This window comes from Miscanthus floridulus, chromosome 8 (genome assembly GCF_019320115.1).
Source record: "Miscanthus floridulus cultivar M001 chromosome 8, ASM1932011v1, whole genome shotgun sequence".
NCBI lineage: Eukaryota > Viridiplantae > Streptophyta > Magnoliopsida > Poales > Poaceae > Miscanthus > Miscanthus floridulus.
Genome location: NC_089587.1, coordinates 23,697,608 through 23,713,789, shown reverse-complemented (window position 1 = coordinate 23,713,789; position 16,182 = coordinate 23,697,608). Strand labels below are relative to the sequence as shown.

Genomic DNA, 16,182 nt, shown 5'->3' with positions numbered 1-16,182 from the left:
CTGTCTTGAAGAAGCATTCTGAGTGGTGTACGCTTTTTTGAAGAAAAAAGTACACTCACTGAGTGTAGCCCCCGAGCCTCTTGCTATTTGGAACAAAAAGTTGGAGGGTCTTGAATTTGAGTTGTTTGATAGAACTGTATACCTCTCCTTTTGCAGCCCCCGAGCATATATCCGGGTTGTTTTGTTCAGGAAGAACTCGGAAGTAGGGTTTTGACATATTCTCTGATGGTCTGCTGTTGTCAGATGTAGGTGGTTGAGTGTGAATGCCTTTTGTTCACAGGTTGTACTATGTCGGTATATTCTTCCGAATATGCCCGTCTTTGAGTATTATTCCCTCTCGCTTGAGTCTTCTATTATTGAGTCCTGTCTTTTTACTATGTCCTTTGTTTAGGCTTATTTTGTTGGTACTCCTGGTCCATGCGCACCGCTCCTTTGATCTATAAATACCCTCCCGGAGTATTCGCTTTCATCCATTGAACATTCTGTTGAAACCTTTGTGATCACTGACATGGTAGTTTGTGAAGTAGAGCAGCCCTGGGCGTGTTTTGTAGTTCCTGTGTATCTTGTCGTAGCGCGCCAGCTGTCGATGTTTGACCACCGATAGCCTGCCACGGGGGCATCCAGGGCAGTATGTTCGGGTTTCGGCGTATGCAGAACTCGATGGTTAACGCAAGAGATAGTCGATTTATCCTGGTTTAGGCCCTCGATCGTAGATCGAGTAATAACCCTACGTCCAGTCGATGTTAGCTTTTGCGTTGGATTGATTATGAAGTGTTGTGTTGTACAATTGTTCTGTTGAACTCTCTATCTAAGGAGCCCTGCCCTCCTTTATATAGTCAGGAGGTCAGAGTCCTAGTCGGTTTACAATGAGAATTACTAGTAGGATTACGGAGTAACACTGCTACTAAGATTACAGGGGAAGAATCCTAGTTAGACTAGATCTTCTTCCTTCCTTGCGGAGTATCCCGTGGGTCCCGCACTAACAATACTATGTATACAAGAATGATGTTTCATTCATCAATTCAAACAATTTTAGATGGCATGACACTCTTAGAAATAAGAAGATAAAATCAAAAGAAAATAATTAGATAGTGGATGTGCTCGCTTTAGCGTCTTTTGGCTACTGGCTGTAGGTCCGAAGCTGCTTCTTATGTGCCTAAGAGCTGGTGCAATTGTAGCCGCAGCCAACCAAAAAAAAACAAGCTGGTCAACTAAAGAGCATGTACTCCATACATCTAAAAAGAAATAAAAATCTCTTTTTTAGTAGTCGATCAATCTCAAGTTTAGCCGAGTTTAAAGAAAATAATATTAATATTTGTAACTTCAAACAAGTTTATTATGAAAATATATGTTATTGCCAATCAAATGATATTTATTATGTATCATAAATATTAGTAGTTTTTTTATACATTTTGAACCTCGTGTTGTTTGACTCTTTGAAAAATAATATTTATGTTCTTTTTTGGGATAGATTGACTAACAACTTAGAGAAAATATAATACGTGACATAAGTAGGGTGTATGAATTGTCACATCAAATTTGTATCAGATTTGCGTTGACATGGAGAGAGAGCAAATGAGAAAGAAATGAACTGGTTGCAAACTTACAAGTAGCTATATTATGGGTTTAAAGAAATCTTGTAAGAGAACTGGAAGATAATGTATTAATGATGCATGATGTATCAATTTTGACTATTATATGAATGAGTTCTTATATTAGCCATAGATGACATGTTAGTCCCAAAAATAACGACACATCTTGTTATTTGAGGAGCCAAATATTTTTTAAGTTTAACTAGATTTATAGAAAGTATTATCAACATTAGTATCTTTTAACATATTTATTATGAAAATATATTCCAATATTAATCTAGTACTCCCTCCATTATAAGTCGTTGTGTCTTTTTAGACGCATAGTTTTTACTACTATGCAACTAGACATAATATATATCTAGATAAGTAGAAAAATATATATACTTGAAAATGTTAGAACAACTTACAATCTGAAATGAAAGAAATAATACTCTCTCCGTCCCTAAATAACTGTCGCCGTTGGTGTGCGTGCCATAAGTTTGACTCGATTTATAGAAAATACGTGCAACATTTGTAACTCTAAATAAATTTATTAAAAACCCTAGATTCAAAGATTTTTCCAATAAAATTAATTATGTATCACATATATTAATATTTTTAATATATATTTAGTTAAAATTATTTCTTAAAAAACGAAAACTATAAATATTTAGAGACAGGAATACTTACGAATAGTGGCCGTGCTCGCTTTTGCTGCTGCGGCTACAGCCGCAAGGCACAACTTCACAAGAACCTTACTGTAGTTGTGTTTTGTGGGGGCCTGATCATACTTTATATACATTTTGTCAAATTTAAAATGGTTGACTTTTCCCTGTGTTTGGTTGGGAGGACTAGGTGGGATGGTCCTGGGATCAACTTTGTTTGGTTCGGAGGTGAAGTGGAGCCGGGACGTCCTCCACGCGAATATTCGCTTGAGATGTGGGGCGACCCCGTCCCCCAAAATTTCACGGACGGGGTCCGTCCCGGGGGGGCGAGAGCGACGAAGGTGCCGGACGCGGACGAGGTCGCGGAGAAGAGGAGAGAGAGGAGCCACGCACTCGAGCGATTCCTGTACCGGTCCCGGCGAGCTTCGCCTGCAGCCTTGCCGCGCACTGTCGTGCCTGGCCCCGGCGAGCCACGCGCCACCATGCCCGGCCCCAGCGAGCTCCAGTGGAGGAGGCACGGGCGGAGTAGGGCCGGGGCACTGGGCGGAGGAGGCACGGGGCAAAGGAGACGCGGGGTGGAGGGCAGAGGAGGCGTGGGGTCGAGGGCTGCGGAGGAGGCGCGACGAGGTCGCCGACGGAGGGCGAGATCTGGGGGCCGGCCCTGCCGTCGCCGCGTGAGCTCCAACCCCACCATGCGGAGGAGGCTCGGGCCTCGGGGCGCCACGTGGAGGAAGCCCGGGGCAGCGCGCGTCCGGGCTCTGGCGGAGGAGGCGTGGGGCTGCCCTGCTGCAAGTCGCCGGAAGAGATAAGGAGAGAAAAAAGAAAAAGAAAAAAGAAAAAAACTGATAAATAGGGTTCATCTGTCATTCAATTATCCCACTTTTAATGTCTCCAAACCAAACAGAAAGCGGGTTGGTCCCATCTCTACTCAACCAAACAGTAAATAGAATTATCCCGTCCCATAAACCAGAGACATGACCATCCCACCCCACCTTAACTCTTAACCAAACGCTACCTTTTTGAAAAAGCAGAATGTACAATCACTTTAGAATAGAATGAGTGCTTGTTTAGTTCCCAAAAAGTTTTTTAAAAAGTGTTACAGTAGTCATCACATTGAATCTTGCGATACGTGTATGGAGCATTAAATGTAGACGAAAAAAAACTAATTGCACAGTTTAGTTGAAAATTGCAAGACGAACGTTTTGAGCCTAATTAGTCCATGATTGAACACTAATTGCCAAATAAAAACGAAAATGCTACGGTAGCCAAATTCTCAAAATTTGTGAACTAAAGACGCACTGAGCAACCAGTAATGCCTTGTTTAGTTCCACCCCAAATTCCTAAAAAGTGCTACAGTACCTGTCACATCGAATATTTGCGGCCCGTGCATGGAGCATTAAATGTAGACGAAAAAAACTAATTGCATAGTTTGGTGGGAAATTACGAGACGAACGTTTTGAGCCTAATTAGTCTATGATTGAAGACTAATTACCAAATAAAAACGAAAATATTGCAATAGCCTCAAATTCCAACTTTCTGAGACTAAACACGCACTAATTAGATAAATTATTTTAGCTCATTTAAATTTTATAAAAAACGTACTTATCGTACGGACGTGTTTTGCTAATTATTTTAAAAACTATTATCACGCTCAAGATCGACATGCATGCATGTACTGGTGCTTGATGTGTTTAGTTCTCAAAAGTTTTCTAAAAAGTACTATAATAACTATTATATTGAATTTTACGATATATGTATGGAGCATTAAATGTAAATAAAAAAACTAATTACATAATTTAGTTGAAAATTACTAAACAAACGTTTTAAATCTAATTAGTCTATAATTAAACATTAATTATCAAATAAAAACAAAATACTATAATAACAAATTTCTAAATTTCGCGAACTAAACCCAGCCTTAGTCATATGCATCTGCATCCATCCCAAACGACCCCCCTACCCTACGCCGTACCTGTCCAGCGCGGAGGTTTAATGAATCCAGCTCGCCGCGTGCGGTGCACTGCAACTCGGCGCCACGGCCCACGTGGGTCGAGGGGCACGCGACGCGACGCGACGCGACGCCGAGGCCCCCGCCACGCCCACGCTCTGTCCCTTGGGCGCGCCAAGGGCTCCCTTTCTCTCTCCCACGACTCGGCTGCCTATATTCCTCTCCCATCTCTTTTCCTCTTCAGGTCGGTCTCCTCCCCCCCCTCTCCCCATAGAGGTTCCCCTTCCCCCTCCCTCCCTTTGCTCCCTTTTTTCCCTGTCGCCGGCGGCGATAGGGCTCCGTTTTCCTTGCTCCGGCGGGCTGTAAATGCTTCCGGCCCTCTCCGGCGCCTCAGATCCGGCGGTGACCGTGCTCTTGTTCGTTCTTCTGGTCTTGATTAGAGTGGGAGGGTAAGGGGTCCCTTTGGTCTTGGGAGATTCGGAGACATGCCTGCGCTCTACGCTTACGGAGGTGAGAAGGCGAAAGACCTCTTCTTTATTCTTCTTCTGTTCGGAGTTTTGTCGATTGATTTGAGATTCATGTTGGGACGAGACGATTACCTTTGTTATTCCGTTCTGATGGCTAATTGGTTGCTTCTTGGATGGATCAGATGGCGGGTGCCTCGTCCCGGCGCCGGCTGAGCTGGCGGGGCTCTTCTGCCGAGGCGCCGTGCAGCAGCGGAAGCGCACGCTGGTGGCCGCGACCGCGGTCGCTGCTGCGGCGGCGGAGTGCGTGAGGGCGTCCAAGAAGCAGAGGCAGCAGCTGCCGCTGCCGCTGCGGTCGCTCGACGCGCTCCCGGACGAGTGCCTCTTCGAGATCCTGCGCCGCGTGCCCGGCGGCGGCGGCCGCGGCCGCGGCGCCTCCGCCTGCGTCTCCCGCCGCTGGCTCGCGCTCCTCGGCAGCATCCGGGCCTCCGAGCTCTGCCAGGCCGCGGCGGCGGCGGCGGCGGACACCCCGTCGCTGCCCGACCTGAACGAGGAGTTCGTCATGGAGGAGGATAAGGAGAAGTTCCCCGCGGATCGGTTCGCCATCGACAGGGTCCTGGAGGGCAAGGAGGCCACCGACGTCCGCCTGTCCGCCATGGCCGTCGTCGCCGGATCCCGCGGCGGGCTGGAGAAGCTCGCTGTCCGCGGTAGCCACCCGACCCGTGGCGTCACGGACCAAGGACTCTCGGCGGTTGCACGCGGCAGCCCCAACCTCGGCTCGCTGGCGCTCTGGGATGTGCCTCTTATCACCGATGCTGGGCTTGCGGAGATCGCCGCCGGGTGCCCCTCGCTGGAGCGTCTGGATATCTCTCGATGCCCCCTCATCACAGACAAGGGCCTCGCCGCTGTTGCGCAGGGGTGCCCCAACTTGGTGTCTCTGACCATTGAGGCATGCTCCGGTGTTGCCAATGAGGGCCTGAGGGCCATTGGCCGCAGCTGCGTGAAGCTTCAAGCTGTGAACATCAAGAACTGCCCTCTTGTTGGTGACCAAGGCATCTCCAGTCTGGTGTGCTCTGCTACCGCTTCACTTGCTAAGATCCGGCTCCAGGGATTGAACATAACTGATGCTTCGCTTGCTGTGATTGGATACTATGGGAAGGCTGTCACTGACCTTATACTTACTCGTCTTGCTACTGTTGGTGAGAGGGGTTTCTGGGTGATGGCTAATGCTGCTGGCCTGCAGAATCTGAGGTGCATGAGTGTTACCTCTTGCCCTGGAGTCACTGATCTTGCGCTCGCTTCTATTGCCAAGTTCTGCCCAAGCTTGAAGCAGCTTTACCTCAGGAAGTGCGGACATGTGTCGGATGCTGGCCTTAAGGCATTCACAGAATCAGCAAAGGTGTTTGAGAACTTGCAGCTTGAGGAATGCAACCGGGTTACTCTTGTCGGTATTCTTGCTTTCCTCCTCAACTGCAGCCAGAAGTTCAGGGCTCTCTCTTTGGTGAAATGCATGGGGATCAAGGATATCTGCTCTGCGCCTGCACAACTTCCTCTTTGCCGATCACTTCGTTTCCTTACAATCAAGGATTGCCCAGGTTTCACTGATGCAAGCTTGGCTGTGGTGGGGATGATTTGCCCTCAGTTAGAGCAGGTTGACCTGAGTGGTCTTGGTGAGGTCACTGACAATGGGCTTCTTCCATTGATCCAGTCTTCTGAAGCTGGTCTGATCAAGGTTGACTTGAGTGGTTGCAAGAACATCACAGATGTGGCTGTCTCCTCCCTGGTGAAGGGACATGGAAAATCTCTGAAGAAAGTCAGCCTTGAGGGTTGCAGCAAGATAACAGATGCTAGCCTCTTCACAATGTCGGAGAGCTGCACCGAGCTTGCCGAGCTTGATCTTTCAAACTGCATGGTTAGTGACTATGGTGTTGCCATCTTGGCATCTGCAAGTCACCTCAAGCTCCGTGTTCTCTCACTGTCTGGTTGCTCTAAGGTTACTCAGAAGAGTGTGCCGTTCTTGGGCAACCTTGGCCAATCTCTAGAGGGCCTCAATCTTCAGTTCTGCAACATGATTGGCAACCACAACATTGCATCGCTGGAGAAGAAGCTCTGGTGGTGCGACATCCTTGCATAGGCAGACAAGATGGTCCATTGCTGGAAGGGCCCATGTCTACTGGGAGCCACTTCCAGATGCAGATATACGACCATAGCAGTAGCGCAACCAGATGATCTTCAGGTTTTTGGCTTGCATAGTCACATGCGAGTCATGATGGTGGGCTTCCGCATTGTTCAAGGACCAGTTGTTTTAGGGGGTGCTTTCTTGCCAAGTGCTCGTTTTTCACAGATCACCTCTCAGGGGGTTTATCTGTTTTTTGAGCCTTGGCTGCCATCACTGGCATTCTGCCCCTCTATCCAGACACTGGTCCTTGCCTTTATAGTCATAAGGTTTTTTAGGTTGCCATAGTGTCCAAGTCCTTTTTCGTTTTACTGCTTCATGGTTATGAAGTTGCAGGTGTCCGCGATCCAGTGGCAGCTCTGGACTATCACAATTCTAACTCAACCACCAGGTGCTGGTGTAGGACATCGTTTCCAGGGCTGCTGATGCATGCTGGAGCGTCTGTGGACTTGTGCAGTGTGTTTGGTTGTCGACTTTTGAGTTTGTTTTGGCTCTTGATGTGTTGTGTGTGATGTTCTCCATGGTGTGTAAGGGTCATGTAGGGTCGCATCTTTTTTACAGTCTCTTTGGGATGCCTGGTGTTCATGGTGATCTTGGCCACTGCGAGGCGCATACTAGAAGCCTTGCCTTGACAACCTTGTATGGTTGTTTTTTTGCCAGATCCCAATTTTTACAGGCAGATTGTTGAGTGCTGCAAGCTTGGTGACCCTCTATGAATAAATGAAATATGTGTTTATGTTGAAACTTTGTGCTTGCCTTGGATTTATAACATTTTTGTGCATGCAAGTAGATTCTATGGGATGTACTGATATTTTATCGAACCCCAAATCCTCAAAATACACATTGTCTTGCTGATGCATTGTTATGATTTAGATTCAGTATTTTGGCCAAGGCTATCTTCAAGTATTGAGGGGCAGCTGCTCATGTTTAAATTCTTGCTAAAAGATTTTTTTTTTGATTGGCTAGGAATGAGTTATTTCCTGGTTTGTTGACTTTGTACTGGCTATAGATACCATATGTAGTACTCCTTCCGCTCCCTCCGTTCCAAATTATAAGTCACTTTGATTTTTTTGGTACATCTATTTTGCTATGCAGCTAGATATGATAATATATCTAGATACATAGCAAATGGATGAATCCAAAAAGTCAAAGCGACTTATAATTTGGAATGGGGGGAGTATTATACAATTTTTGTTTGTCATAACTATGGCACTTTTGAGTTATGGCTTTCTGAAACTGTCGTGCGTGAAAAAAATTGTCCTGAAAAAAATTAAAACAAAATAATCGTAAGTGTGAATCATATGGACTAGATTACGAAATAATTTGGAAGAGATAGATTAGAATTATATTAAAGGTGCGTTTGAATGCTAGAACATTTTGGATTCTAAAGTGGATCTCTAGAATCCCTAGCGATTCTCTGTGGAACACGTAGAAACATTTCTCTGTTTGACTTTTGAACTAGGAATGAGAATATTCCAAATAGGTGTTTTGCAGTGATTCGAAATGTTTTTCTATTTTGAACAAGGACCGGGAATCATCGAAATAGGTGTTTCGTAGTGATTCTAGTTCATTTCAAGAAGAATTTGTATCAATAGCCAAAACTGCTCCCTGCAAATAGAAGCCCTCATTTTTCTTCGTCAGGCCTGGCCAGCTGCACGACCGCTGGGTCGATTTCCAGGGCGAAATCTTGCGCAAGGCCTCCGGCGACTCGCGGCCTTCAGGCAATCAGGCTGCGGTGGCAGTTGCACAAAGGATGGATGCCCCCCTCTCGTGCGTGAGTCTTCTCTTGTGGTTTTGGTTTCCTGTGGTGATCTGTGAATCGCGGTCCGAGGCTGAGTTCCTGTTTGTTCTGTGCTTCGATCAGTCTGGGCGCAAGGAGACCAACAGCCACCGCTGATGTTCCGGTGGTTCGCCAGGAGGTGCAAGCGACGTCGAGCCAGTCGCAACAGGATGGAGCACTCATCAGGCTAGGAAAAACTCTTGGCCTCCCTTAACTCCCAGTCCCTTCGTTTGAAAATTCTAGGCATAATTTGTTTGAAATAGTCACAGTTTATGTATGTTGAGGAAAATAAATAGTTAAATTGCAAGCAGAGTTTTATAGGTATATAAAAATGATATATTACGTGAAAAACACTGTCCAAAAGATAAATTCTGAAAGTTGTAAAAATAAAAATGCACATTGGAAGTTATCTTAAACATTTGTATGTACCCATTACTTATTTTTGCGTGTTAACGTGCGAGTCAGATTCGTGGTAAGAGCAAGTTATATATGATGCATCGGCAGCAAACGAGAAGCAGCAGCTAATGATTCAATTAGATACAGCGAAGTGACCACCAAGAGGTTCCAATGATTGAAATTTGAAACGACCCAAGATGACTCCTGCCTAGCAGCATTGCACATGACAAACTGAAGAGCACCTGTTCAAGCTTCATCCTTCAGCAGCCAGCGGTACCGCAGACCACTGAGCCACAGCCCTCATCATCGATTAGTAGGCAAGTTCCAAGGCCATTAGGCAGGTGTGCTGATTTTGCCCACTCTCTAGCTTTCTACGGATAAAACAGGAGAGCCACAGATGAAGGTAGCATTATCCTATGCAAAGCGAAGAAATACTATTCGACAGACACGTTACGCAGATGACAAATATCCAGTACACAATCGAAGTTCAAATTATCAATTGAACAATGCTATTTAGCGAAGTACACAATCGAAGATCAGGGGGACATTCTTCTTCACAGAAGGGGCTAATTCTGAAAAACAAAAGGTAGATTTGGATAGGAGGCACAAGTTCTAAGGTATGAAGCCGTTTCAAGTACACAGGCAAAAAATAAAAAAAAGCTGGCTCATGACCACAAGTTCAGTATTCTCTTGCTATGGTCTAGAGCCCTGGATATTGAAATGAAATCTCATTAATCAGGGCTGCAGAATTTGGATGTTACCATCTGGCAACACAACTAGGACTTATTAGGAGGTTATAATGAATGCACTTGCGACCAACTGCAAATGACTTGGGACAATTTGGATATATCTGTAGATTATGAACAAAAGCTATCTAGATTGATAAGCAACATACCAGGCTCAATTCCAGGAAAACAAAACAGGAGTATATATCACATAACATAATACAGGCCACAAGTTACTCTAGCAGGCAAGCACAATATTATACAAAGCTGAGGCACGCCACCATCCATCACAAATCAGTTGGTTTTGGTCACCGTGATCTTCACTAAATGGCACTCTGTTCGCTAACGTCTTGTTCATTAGGATTAGCTCCAGCTTCAATTGGCCCCTGAACAGAATCTGTTTTCGTCTCACTGCCTTGTACCTGTCCTGTAGCTGATCCTGTCTCCTGAGCATTAACTGCATTGAGTTTGGTGTTCTTTCCTGTTCTCCTTGTCTAGTCTCAACTTGTTTTAGCTTGTTTCAGCTTATTCTCTCTCACAGAACACTATTGAATCAGCCGGAATCAGCCGTCCACATCTTCCAAACTAAGCCGAACACCCCCAAGCGGACCAGCTTCTTCAGATGGCAGACTGGGGAGTGACTCCCTCTAGGGCTTCTTTGCTGAATTCAACGGGGTTGATTTTTTCACACCATTTTGAGAAACCTTTTCCTCGAAGCTCAGGCGGGCAGGTTGGTCCGTAGTAGCATTTTCTTCAGTCTCTGGTGTGGACTTATTTTTAGAACGACCAAGCTTTGGTGATTTAGCTCTAGTTGGGGGGATCTACAGCAAATAGCAATGCCGAAACACGTAAGGTTTGTTTGAAATACAAACTCCATATTTGTCCAGTAGTATATGTGCATGTATTAAAAAAGAGAGAGGACTCTTCTACTGCACATATAAAAAATCAACATGCAGGGGAAAGACTGCCCCACCACGGCATTGCATTAAGATTTAAGAAGCTTCTCGCGCTCAGACGGAAAACCACCCCGAAGAGCGGCTGCCCTAGACGTGCCACCGAGTGTCCAGGACACATGCTTGCGTCCATGTGCATCTCGCTGAAAGCAACTAAGGCGGTTACACGTATAACTCAGGACTACAGCCAACAAAGGGGGTCGAACCCAGGACCTTGTGTGCTACTTGAACCCTGCCAACCAGTAAGGTAGCAGGCCCATTAGTTTCTACTACATATATCAAAACTAAATTAGTAAGATACATTCGAGTATCTCGTCTGTCCTGCAAGCCTGGTAGTTGCTGAGTGCTGATGGTATGTATAATTTGGCTCCTCATCCATTTTTGACAAGGTTTTCTGGTGCATTGTCATGTGCTTGACTAATTATAAATGCAATATTTGGACTAAACAATCATATCAGCAAAGCACCAAAGAATGATGACAATAAAGTTGATCGATGCCAAAGAAACAGGGACTTAAAGTAGGAGAGCCACTAGTCGCTAAACAATTATCAAATTTCCGTTAACAACAATGTTTACAAGTCGTCTAGTCGAACCTAGTCACCATGAGACCAACTAGGACAACTAATCATGATTAATCTGGCGACTTGTACAAGTCGACGGTACCCCTAATCGGTCACTAGGACCGATTAGGACGATTAATCGTGATTAATTGGACGACGGGTAATCATTGGTTAACAGGCAAGAGATTATTTGAGTAGTGTGTTCCAACTGGAAATAAGTATTTCTATGGACGCTATGAAGCCAAATAAGTCGGTGTTCCTGTATTATTCATGTCAAGGCCCTGTATAAATTCTGCCACTCAAGATGACCACGAACAGAAAATTTAGTACACACATGAAATCATTGCATCAGGAAAGTCATAAATAGAGAAAAACAAAATACCGACTGCGGTTACCATCTCCACTTAGATAACAGGTTTTTACATCAGAAAAAATTAAGCCTTCCAGGTTCCAGCTAAACTATATGGTAGTTTCAACTTCACCTCCTCTTTTAAATGATTGTGTGAAATATATATTCCGAAAAGGCAAGAAAGGCTGTGGGTGACTAAAACTGATGGAATTTACACTGTATGAGTGATGATTCCACACATGCTCATAAGGCATGTCAGTCATGAGTTCACTCAAAGTATAAGATACTGTAGATAGCCATGACTCATAATCACTAAGTTACCTTTTTCAATTCAACCTTGGCAGGAGTTGGTTCCTTATACAAGCTTGGCATTGGTGTTGCCTTGAAATTCAAACTCTTTCTCAGCATTTTGAGTTCTGCTTCTTCAGTTTCCTGTGCATTTTACAGAAATATATCAGCAAGCAACATAAGAGATGTGATGTTGGAAGGCAACATTTCCCAAAAGAAAGGAACATAAGGGTACCTTTGATTTCGCTTGCAAATTGCTTATTTCTAACTCTCTTGCATGAATCTTCTCCTCAAGCTTCGAATAGAACTGTTTGATTGCAGAATTGGGTAAACAAAGTTGGCAACATGCGTATTTCAAAATGCAATCAGCAAAGAAAACAGCTAAAGACAGTGTTACCTCTCTTCTTTTTTCAGATCTCTCATCACACTTGAAGGTGAAACCGTATGATGGAGTGCTGTCAACTTTTCGAGGTTTTGCACTCTCACCATTTGACTGTTCTTCATCTCTTTTGATGGAAGAGAACTGTGCTGATGGCTTTTGAGTTTTCCTTTTCTCCCTGGATCTGAGTTAAAATATAAATAGCATAAGTGACTCTTCAAATATATAGCTGTATTAGATCATTTTATATTCAGTCTATGATGCACCAGGATTTGTCTAGGACATCGTATGGATATGTTTATGCCAGATGAAGCTATAGAATGACTTTTTTAGCATGGTTTCTTTCTGTTTTACAAGCAGCGCGCACGAATTTATGCACATATCCCAGATGCGTAGCATGGACACACTGTCGAACTCGCCCAGGCGTGCATGTACTATTCCTACTGGAGGCTTTAATGATGTCTCTGGTAGAGTTCTCCAGTACTGTAATTCGTGGTGAACATATTCATTCGGGGCATATATACTAATGCACTATTAGTCTAGAGTTCTCCAGTATCATAATTCGTGGTGAACATATTTATTCGGGGCATATAATACTAATACACTATTAGTCTATTACTACATTCCTTCTCCCAAGATATTCTGATCTTAATAAAAAGGAAAGAAGCAACTTACTTGGAGTCATCCAGCAATGTTACATCCATGGGAGATGAGTGAGATTCATTCTTGCCAGCTTTCTGATAAAAGTGAAACAAGTCATGTAAGGTCTTGCCAGCTTTCTGATAAAAGTGAAACAAGTCATGTAAGATCCAACTGGATTGGGCAGGAAGTTGATTCTAGATATCCACATAACTAGTGAATATATTTAAACATCAACCTGCCAGGGGTACGACCTCCCCCAGGGCTCAGGGCATTGCTATTAAGGTAGAAGACCTCAACCTTGCAAGCTGAGAAAATACCTGAACCCACGGGGTATGACCTCCACCAGTGCTCAGGGCATTGCTATAAGGTAGAAGACACCAACCTTGCAAGCTGAGAAAATCCCTGAACCGACGAGGGGATTTTTTTTTGTAACCCACCTAAATTCGCTCCCACGAGGAGTTGAACTCAGGATCCGGAGGTGCTACTAAAGCGCTTGCAACCACTAGGCTACGGGCTCTTCTGCTGACCAGTGAAGATATTGAAACATAGTGCATCATGTAGAACTGCTTACATCACTGCCAACACTAGCGTCACCATGGGACACCTGGACAATGGGTGCCTTAGGAAGAGAAGAATTGGGAGCTTTTCTCCTTGTCTGACCTTCATCTCCACTCCTTGGGCTCTTAGATTTGATAGCCTTAGGTCCATGGCTTTGATTCCCCTAAAAGTTACATAATGAACGAAATGGCAATCAGCACAACTGTAGATGAAGAAGATAGCCACAAAAGCATTACAAGACATCGCCATCAAGAGCTCACCTTGGAAAGGCGAGGCTTCCTGCCTTCCATAGGCGAGGTGGCCTCCCCGCCAGCCTCTTCTGGCGGGTTGATCACCTCGCTCTCCCCAGAGTTGTCCTCATTGCCCTTCTCCCCATGCTCTTCCTCACCCTGGCCCCCTAAGCTAGGCATTGCGGGCTTCCCACTGGCAGTGGCGGACCCAGTAAAGGACATGGGTGTACACATGTACACCCAATAATTTTTGCAAAGCAATCGAAGTTAGTAGGCATAATACATGCATATACACCTGTAATTAGATTCAGATCCGATTACGAATAGTATGTTAGGGTTTGGGCGCATGGTTTTACCTATGAATTACGTTAAGGTTTGGGCGCACGGCTTCACACAGCAGGAAGGGAGGACCAAGGGGAGGGAATACCTAGTGTCCTGGTGGTGCTCGTCGCCGGCCAAAGTGGTGAGTGGCGAAGTAGGACAGCAGCGACGGTTGCAGGGACACCGAGGCTGCAGAGGGTGGACGCCGTGTCGGAGATGGTCGCGAGGACACTGGCCCCTAGGTGGTGCTCGACCGAGCTCAGTCTCCTCTTCGGGTTGCGGCGCGGCAAGCGGATGGAGGAGATCGGCCACGGGCGAGACGAGTCCAAGGCGGCGGGCCAAGGGTCGAGCAAGGTTAGAAAAAATGCACCTACTGCCAAGAGCGCGCGCCCTCACATGTCTAGTGTCCTATGCATCTATATAGAGTAAAATACACCGGAGGTCCATTAACTTTCGGTGAAGTGTCATCTAGGTCCATCAACTTTGAAACTGCATTTTTAGGTCTATTAACTTTCGTTTTGTGTCATCTAAGTCCATCAGCTTTGACTCTTGCATTTTTGGTCCATGAACTTTTAAAATGGTTCACTACAGGTCCACGCATGCATGCACGCACGTTGGCTTTTTGCGTCGGTGGAGCCATGCCTGCTCTCGCCGCCGTCAGCTCGTCTGTCGGGCATGCATGTGTGTTTTCCTGCTCGAATCATGACAGGGTTAGTGCATTTCGGCCCGGCTAACCGGCTAAGTGGCCCTGTGGTGTCACGCCACCCTGCTGCTGCTCCTGTCGTTGGCTCTCCACGGCGCGGCGTACCTGCAGGAGCGGAAGAACTTCATCCACACACAGCCGCTGCTCCATCATGGACATCATCGCCGGGCTGGACGCCGCCATCAAGGACGGCGTCGACGTGCTGTCCTTCTCCATCGGCGCCTACTCGGGCATGCAGTTCAACTACGACTCCATCGCCATCGCCGCGTTCAAGGCCATGGAGCGCGGCATCTTCGTCAGCTGCGCCGCGGGCAACACGGGGCCGGACCCCGGCACGGTCGGCAACGGCGCGCCGTGGATGCTCACTGTTGCCGCGGGCACCATGGACCGCACGATACGGACCAATGTGAAGCTCGGCAACGGCGAGGAGTTCCACGGAGAGTCCCTGTTCTAGCCCAGGAACAACTCCGTCGTGGACCTGCAACCACTGGTGTACCCCGGCACGGACGGCTTCGACGCCAGCCGCGACTGCAGCGTGCTGCGCGGCGCCGAGGTGACCGGCAAGGTGGTGCTCTGCGAGAGCAGGGGCTTGAGCGGCCACATCGAGGCCGGCCAGACCATGGCGGCGTACGGCGGCGTGGGCATGATCGCTCCCGTAGTCCACGGACCGCTCGTCGTGTCGTGGCTGGTCACACGGATCACGGCCGCCTCCAGCTCGGGTCTCAGCGCTAGCGCAGCCACCCCAGAGGCCGGCCGTGGCCGCAGCGCCGCCACGCGCGTCAGGTCTCATCGTGGAGCTCGCGATGCATGCACGTCGGCTTCGGCCTCCGGTCTTTGCGCGCGTACAGTAGCCACTGCATGGACCTGCCTCCGGTGTTCGCTTCGGCCTCTGGTCTTCCAGTGCTCCGTCGCCGAGGCCGTGCACATTGCCTGCCTGCCCACCTGCGCAGGCGCGTTGTGCTACCGAGAAGCCGCGGCGCCTTGCCCGGACGCCGCCCACACCGTACTGGCAACCGCGGGGCTGCAGCCACTCATGTGGGCGCTCGCGCGGTGCCAGCCGGCGTCACCATCGCCACCACCTGTCCGTGGGTTTCCCGGCGTCGGCGGCCTGCTACTGCCTGCTTGTTGCCTCCTTCTGCACCGCGTGTTGTTGTCTGGACCTGAAGAGCCGCAGCACGCTAGCGCCTCGTCCCCGTCCAGCACGGCGTGCCGGAGAGCCCAGAGCCACCGGCGTAGCCACGGAGCCACCAGGTAGCGATGCGCACGCGCTTGGCACTCGTCATCCGCTTCTTCTCCACTAGCAAGCGCTCCGCTTCCTGCTTTCGTCTTCTTGGCCGTGGTGACGAGGATGAGTAAAGGTATCCATGTATTTTTGGTTTTATTTTCAAGAGGAAAAGAAAGTATATGACATACGCACAACGTCGTGACGACATCATCAAGCTAATAGCAAGCCGCAGAGCATGTAGCGGCTGCG

The 16,182-nt window shown here is 47.1% G+C and overlaps 2 protein-coding genes and 1 pseudogene across 2 annotated transcripts; 2 read left to right on the top strand and 1 right to left on the bottom strand.

Annotated features, from left to right (window-relative positions):
- Positions 1-4,402: 4,402 nt before the first annotated feature.
- Positions 4,403-7,568, top strand: LOC136475984 (EIN3-binding F-box protein 1-like). The gene is made up of 2 exons (XM_066473640.1): positions 4,403-4,694; positions 4,834-7,568. Exons 1-2 carry the CDS (start codon positions 4,670-4,672, stop codon positions 6,780-6,782), a joined length of 1,974 nt encoding a protein of 657 aa, XP_066329737.1. The 5' UTR covers positions 4,403-4,669; the 3' UTR covers positions 6,783-7,568.
- Positions 7,569-10,048: 2,480 nt separating this feature from the next.
- LOC136468704 (protein WVD2-like 5) lies at positions 10,049-13,906 on the bottom strand (annotated as a pseudogene).
- A 953-nt stretch (positions 13,907-14,859) lies between these two features.
- On the top strand, positions 14,860-15,162 carry LOC136468703 (subtilisin-like protease 4). Its single transcript, XM_066467179.1, has one exon. It carries the CDS (start codon positions 14,860-14,862, stop codon positions 15,160-15,162), a length of 303 nt encoding a protein of 100 aa, XP_066323276.1.
- Positions 15,163-16,182: the final 1,020 nt, after the last annotated feature.

What these genes read in the sequence shown, in the direction of transcription:
- LOC136475984 (XM_066473640.1), top strand. Translation starts at nt 4,670, where the DNA reads ATGCCTGCGCTCTACGCTTACGGAG. An exon ending in TGCGCTCTACGCTTACGGAG is followed by an intron (nt 4,695 to 4,833) that starts GTGAGAAGGCGA and finishes TGGATGGATCAG; the next exon opens with ATGGCGGGTGCCTCGTCCCG.
- LOC136468703 (XM_066467179.1), top strand. Translation starts at nt 14,860, where the DNA reads ATGGACATCATCGCCGGGCTGGACGCCGCCATCAAGGACGGCGTCGAC.